General features: G+C 36.5%; 1 protein-coding gene across 1 annotated transcript; it reads left to right on the top strand.

Moving 5' to 3' along the window:
- Positions 1-3,440: 3,440 nt before the first annotated feature.
- On the top strand, positions 3,441-4,214 carry LOC149668521 (protein maelstrom homolog). The gene is made up of 2 exons (XM_089840796.1): positions 3,441-3,746; positions 3,798-4,214. Exons 1-2 carry the CDS (start codon positions 3,441-3,443, stop codon positions 4,212-4,214), a joined length of 723 nt encoding a protein of 240 aa, XP_089696922.1.
- Positions 4,215-6,582: the final 2,368 nt, after the last annotated feature.

Here is a 6,582-nt window from a genome sequence, read left to right as displayed (position 1 = left end):
GTGCGATTTCTATCTTTGGGGTCATCTCAAAGACATCGTGTACAAGAATGAAGTCCGTGATGAGGAAGACTTGCGAAGACGAATTATTGAAGGTTGTCAAACAATCAGGAACATGCCAGGAATCTTCCAACATGTCCAAGAATCTTTCGAAAGACGGGTTCATGTTTGTCTTAACGCCGGTGGTGGACATTTTGAACAATACCTGTAACGTCCATGTTAACTTGTTAAGAATAAAAGTAATACCAACCGAAAGGTACCATGATACTTTGAATTTACTTTACTAGAGTAGGCATACTTCTACTCATTTAATACACTTCTGCCAGGTGAAAGTTCAATAACGATGTTAGAGGGAAACTATTGAAATTGTCTCATTATTTCTAAACAAGTTGATAAGGCTGAATTTGTTTTAGTCTACATATTCGAATATTTTCTTGTTTTAGGGGCCAATGTTTGGGGGGCCATATCTTCGTTGCAAATTCTTGTACACCCCATGTTCTTTGACACTTTCCACTCAGTCTGACCCAAAGAACACGCCCCTTGATTTATGGCAGACTTATCAGAAACACCCTGTATAATGAGAACGTTCTGCATTCGTTACCAAATGATACTGATAAAAATTATTGCATTAAAATGTAAGGTCTACCTCGCAAGATGCTTCAGAATGTCATCGAAAAAGCAGAGTACCGCTGCGAGGAAGCTTTTTTTCATGGACCTCCTTGACAACTAAGTGTAATTTAAAACTATATCTCAACTAAATCTTGGTTTTTTTACCAACAGTAACTGGTATTGTGATAAGAAGGTGAAAAATTCTAAAACAGGATTGAAAGTGTGTCGTTACGGTTTCCCTCGAAACGTAACAAACATTGCTTTTATGAATTCTGTTAGATCAGTTACTCGTCACCGTAAAATGAAAAAGGTGCAGAAACGACTGTACGACTTGCCGAGAAAACAGCACGAAGTTTTAATCAATGATTATAATCCCACGCTATTATTGACTTCCAAAGCCAACATGGATTTGCAATTTGTCGCAGACAAATCGGAAATAGTGGCAAACTATGTCACGGCTTACGTGACAAAGGGAGACCGGGCTGACATGGACCAAACTTTTGCCGAGTTAGGCAACGAAAGTTTGTCCAAGAAATTATTTGCCTATAGATTGAAATATTTGACGTGCAAGCAAATAGGAATTTATGAAGCTCTCGATATGATGCTGGGGCAAGACCTTTACAACAAGTCTGACAGCACTAGATTTATAAACACTAACTTGAAAGAAAACCGATCGAGAGTTTAGAAAGGTTACAAGGAACTCGCGCGTTTGAGGGGAAACTCACCCCGAAAGCCAGGACACTTGCCAAAAAGGGTTCGTCGACGGAAAGTATCCGAATCGTCCCGACAGCTTGATGTAAGTTAGCTGGAATTTGGTCCGTTTTACGATTACGTGAAGCACTCTGAGGGTGTCGAGAAAAATGCGAATGTAATCGAGTTGAAAAACAATCTGGGTTTCATGAGAAAGAGAATTAAGCCCTACACAGTGGAGCACTACATTCACGACTCGATAGAGGAGAAAGAACAGTATTGTCACGCTCTTCTGATCCTCTTCAAACCGTGGCGTGACGAAAATGAGCTTTTAGGCGAGTTTGTAACCTACGCGGATGCATTCGAAAACTCGCTTTCGGTGTTAAAAGATATGAGAGAATATCACGAGAAACTCTCGGTTTCCAAAGAAATTGAAAAGAAACGGGAGGCTTCTTAAAAGGCGAAAGAGCCAGAAACCATAATTTCGGAGGCAGAAAGTGACGACGATGAAAATGCGCTACAAGGGAAAGAAATTGTTATCGAAACTGAACACGCGATGGCTGATGTGGAAGCTGCCCTGGAAATGAATTTCGAGACTGATGCTGACAATGTGGCGTCACTAAACACTTCGTAAGTTATTAAAGGGTAAATTTGAAGCCAGCCAGACAAGAAATTGATGTTAACGGAAACTGAGATCAAATTTCCGGAACTAAAACTAATTTATTTTGAAGGTAAACAAAACTTGAACTTTTAAAAAAATAATTTTTACAAAAATACTAGTCTTAGAGAAATTAATCTGAAACTTTTTCGTATTAATTTAAACGCTAATTAAAAGTATCCGTGCAAGTTTCAGGCTAATATAATTTTTGGTTTCGAAGATACCTTCAGATTGTATGGTTCTCCATTATTAAACTTCGCTACGGATCCCGCCTCCAAACCGTCGTAATCAGTCCACTTTGAATGGTTTAGTAATTTAAATGAAATGCTGTAAACGTTTGTAGCTAATAAAGTGAACGATTAAGAGGTAATTACCTAGTCTCGTTCCATTAATATTTTCCGCTGTTTGCGAGGAAATGAGCCGCGCGAATTTCAGGCTAATCGAATTTCTGGTTTCGAAGATACCTAGCTTCAGATTATATGGTTCTCCATTTTCAACGGAGTTAACAAAATTTTGTTACTATTATGAATTTTGTACACTTTCATTAAACCATTACCAATTAATTAACGTCCCGGTTGGCTTCGTCGCTCTCATTTTCTCCTCATTACGGCCCTTATTCTTAATACTAGTGAAAATTTGTCAAATTCATCGAAGGCTACGTTTGCGCAAAATGGAAATTTTGACCACAAGCAAAAACTAATAACAAATAGTAAATTAACCTTAAAAGTCAATCCTACGCCCAATTAACTACTTTCGAGGTTCTTGATAGGAGATTTTAAGCGAGAAATTCATTCAATCGTGGCAAATCCATCCATAATGTCTACGAATATATAACTGTTTTGGCGGAAATCTTATCCCTCATCCCCAAATTTGCACCCTTATAAATCCAAAACACTTACATTTAATCCATGTTTATCGATTAATTTTCTTTCAATGTAGCTTTTATGCATTAAGCGTCACTTAAAAAACTTTACTAACAAGCAAAATTAGCAAAAAAAATTAAGACTTTACATTTATATAAATAAATAAAATAGATGTCGCTTTACATGTACAAATTTAAAAAATTATATTGGTTGAGAGTTTAGTCACGTGACTTATATCTAGAAGTAGAATTTGCTAGAAGTTCTACGCAGAATCACTCGACTGAGTCGACTCTACGTCATCGGGTGACATATAATAATAGTAGGTGTAATTTTTTTAAATTAAATTGATAAAGTATTTTTATATTATAGCGGGTTTATAGAGTTAAGCCTTGGTCCAATTTTTTGTTCTAGTTACAGTTAAAGTTACTTACGAAGTACTTTTATCAATCAAAATGCCCAAGAAACAAGGGATTAGCGCCTACTCTTTATTCATGAAACATTTGCAGCGAGAACACTGCAAAAACGGTCGTACCTCTTCTATGAAAGAAGTCGCGGAGTTCGCGAACCCATTATACAAAGCATTACCTCAGGAACGTAAATCTTACTACGAAAAACCTTCGTAAATGGAATTAGAAGAAGAAAAACAAAAAATGCTACGGGATGCTCGATCGTTCGTTTACAACAACATTAAAAACTTCGAGGATGTCCCCTTGTACATTGTCAGTTTCAACAAAATGGTGGCTACCAGGGAATGCGTCTACTGCCCGAATGAAATTGGAATTGTGGAATACACATTAAGAGATGGAATTAAAGACAGCTACCATTGTATTATAAACCCTGGCCCAATACCAATCGGATACACCGCGGATGCTAAGGAACACAGTTTCAAAACTCATCAAATCCCATTCATCATGTATGATTTTGAGCAGGCGTAGACCGACTACACTAAAATATTTAAAGACGTCGCGAAATTCGTCAAGACCCACGAAGGAAAGAAACTGATCTTCTGTAAAGAAGAACAAGTTGAACAAACAAGAGCATCTTTCGATTGGCTGGCTTCCGTCACAAAAGATAACAGATATTTCAGAAACATCTTTGTAATGGATATTGAAGTTATGCTCATGGAATTACTTGACGTCCTGGGGAGTAACTTAAGTTCCAGAACAGCTATGGATGACAAGTTATCATCCAGTTCTTACGATTATGCCCTAGACGCACGATGTCTCTATCACGAAGACTTGGATAATTGTTCCTGCGCTTTGGGAGTCAGCAAAAAAATCTGTTTTATCATCTCCGAAAAGGTCGTCAAATTATTTGGAATAGAGTTGAAAGCTCGCCATCTTCCGGAGAGATTAGCAACGGTTGAAACCTGGGATGATGAGGAACCCCAAAGCTAAAAAACTACGGAAAATCATCACCCACGATGTCAAGCCAAGCTTCTAACTTTGTCAATGAAAATCTCTCTGATTTTTACAATCAATTGACGCTTCCTTCGTCTACACAACGACTCAATAGCTACATCACCAGAAATTTACAGGGAATCTCATTTGGACGAGGAGAAAAGCCTTAGCATAATCGTCGTCGCTGTCTCATGTTAGGTACCCGGTTCGCAGACCGTATATATTGCTAGGGTAATCAAAAATGTTTCTTTCTTTTTAATATTTTAAATAAAGAAGTCATAAATTTGAATGACATGGATTGTCCAAAGGTCATGGATATAGAAGGTGAGACACGTGTCACCTGGCTCTATGACCACCAAACAAACACGTTAGCCCGTCATCTTCCGTTTGCATTGGTAAAAAGCCTTTAATACGCTGATATCGTATACCAAATTGAGGACAGTATAAATTTTATGTTAATAGTGTGAAATTTTAAAAATTAAAGTTAAGTTTATTGCATTTAAATATGGATTTCTTATTGGCATACATAATAATAGATCATAAAGGAGAACGGTTTTCGTAATTGTTAGTTTGTATAATGTACATTTTTATAATGGTCCTCTTTAATTAAAATAAGAATATTTTCAAAGATATTGCATACGTCACAGATTTATGTTTATTAGTGGTAAACATCTCAAACAAGTTGGGAAAAACAAAATATTACCTCTTCGAGTTGGGGAAAAGACTAGTATACGACTCAATATCGAAATACTAGAGCAACATTTTTTCGCTTTGTTTTGTCTAACGAGGCTTAACTCATTGAATAGTTTTCTCTACATTGTCAAAATATATAATCATCCGCTAGTCCTAGGTTTCAAATCATTATTTACAAAGAATATATAAGTTATATGTTAAATTTTATTCTCTGATGCATACCACTAACCCGATAACGATTAGCCCTTACACTGATCTAATTGCTACCATGATGCTTTCTTCTATTATACACTGTTAAAAATAAAGGTATTTTGAAGGTACTACAAAATACCTCCGCGACCTTTTTAGTACCCATGAACGTATTCTATTAGTTGTCTCATAGTGCGGGTATTAAATGATTTCGAAAAAGGTATTTTGGAAATATAAGGTATATAATGAAACCTTTTAGAGTTTCAGCACTTCTGTTGGTATGTTATTGTTCTCTGGAAGTACAAAAGGACTTAACAGACTCCTTTAGAGGGCTCCGGCGTGCTGATTATAACTAACACTACTAAAGTAAAATACATGATATAATACTTCTAGTCCAAATTCTCTAGCTCTGACTGTTTATTTCACCATTAGCACTAGTAATGGCAGCGAGTAGGAAATCTCTATTGGAATATTATATATAAACATAAAGAATAGGTTCGGTAGGGTAGAATAGGGTAGTGGTTTTCTACCCGAGATTCTAATTTCAATCTCAAGTTTCCTAGCTAGTGGTTTTACTTAAATATTTAATTACATATAACTAATATTATTTATTTTCTTTGACAGTTATGTACACTAGCATACGTAACATCATTTAAAGGCAATACAATTATGATATAAGGCATACATAATTCTAGGAGAGCGGTCGCTCTCTTAGATAAGACTTGATACTGCCTCTAATGCTAAAGGAGGGTTCTCTGATTGGCCGTAACTTTTTTCGTATTGTGGTTGCTGCTTTGAAATTTTGCCAGTGAACTAAAATTTGGGCCCTAATTATGTGGTTAAAATTTCAAAGAGATCCAACTAATAGTTAATTCTATAAAGAAAAAAGTTGTTAAGGGTGGTTTTAGAATCCATAAAATTAATCAGACATTTGGTGAAAGATACAATATTCTTCCATAGACATAACATGAGATTTTTTTGAAAAATGACCTTAATTGGGATCGTGTATAAAGAAAACTAATCATTCGTTACGTTTGGGAACCATCTTAAATGAAAGATAACAGTCCATAGATGTGCCTTTTCTTAATTTCATTAAGATCAATTAAGTTTAAGTATCGATTTTTATCATTATTAACACATACTTTGACTTACGTTGTTTTGGGTATTGGAATTACGGCGTTTTACCACTGTTAGAGACACGCATTTTCGCCCTAATTTTTTAATATTGGACTTACGGCGTTTTTGTCGTGATTCACGCCGTTAGAGGGATATTAAGCAAGAAAAACATTGCGTTTGAGCTCTAGTAGGTGCTTTGCCCGGGTTCTTGTGGGTACTTGTGGGTGCTTGTAGGTACTTGTGGGTACTTGTGGGTGCTTGTAGGTACTTGTGGGTGCTTGTAGGTACTTGTGGGTGCTTGTAGGTACTTGTGGGTGTTTGTGGGTGCTTGTGGGTGCTTGTGGGTGCTTGTGGGTACTTGTGGGTG

Source organism: Phalangium opilio, unplaced genomic scaffold (assembly GCF_054372755.1).
Source record: "Phalangium opilio isolate 3A_F unplaced genomic scaffold, DU_Popi_V2 ptg000055l_1, whole genome shotgun sequence".
In the NCBI taxonomy this organism is placed as follows: domain Eukaryota; kingdom Metazoa; phylum Arthropoda; class Arachnida; order Opiliones; family Phalangiidae; genus Phalangium; species Phalangium opilio.
This window is presented reverse-complemented; position numbering and strand designations above follow the sequence as displayed.

Bases quoted from the DNA above. Each gene is read 5' to 3' on its own strand.
- LOC149668521 (XM_089840796.1), top strand. From the start codon at position 3,441: ATGGAATTAGAAGAAGAAAAACAAAAAATGCTACGGGATGCTCGATCG. The intron at 3,747-3,797 runs GCGTAGACCGAC...AAATTCGTCAAG, and splicing joins TCATGTATGATTTTGAGCAG to ACCCACGAAGGAAAGAAACT.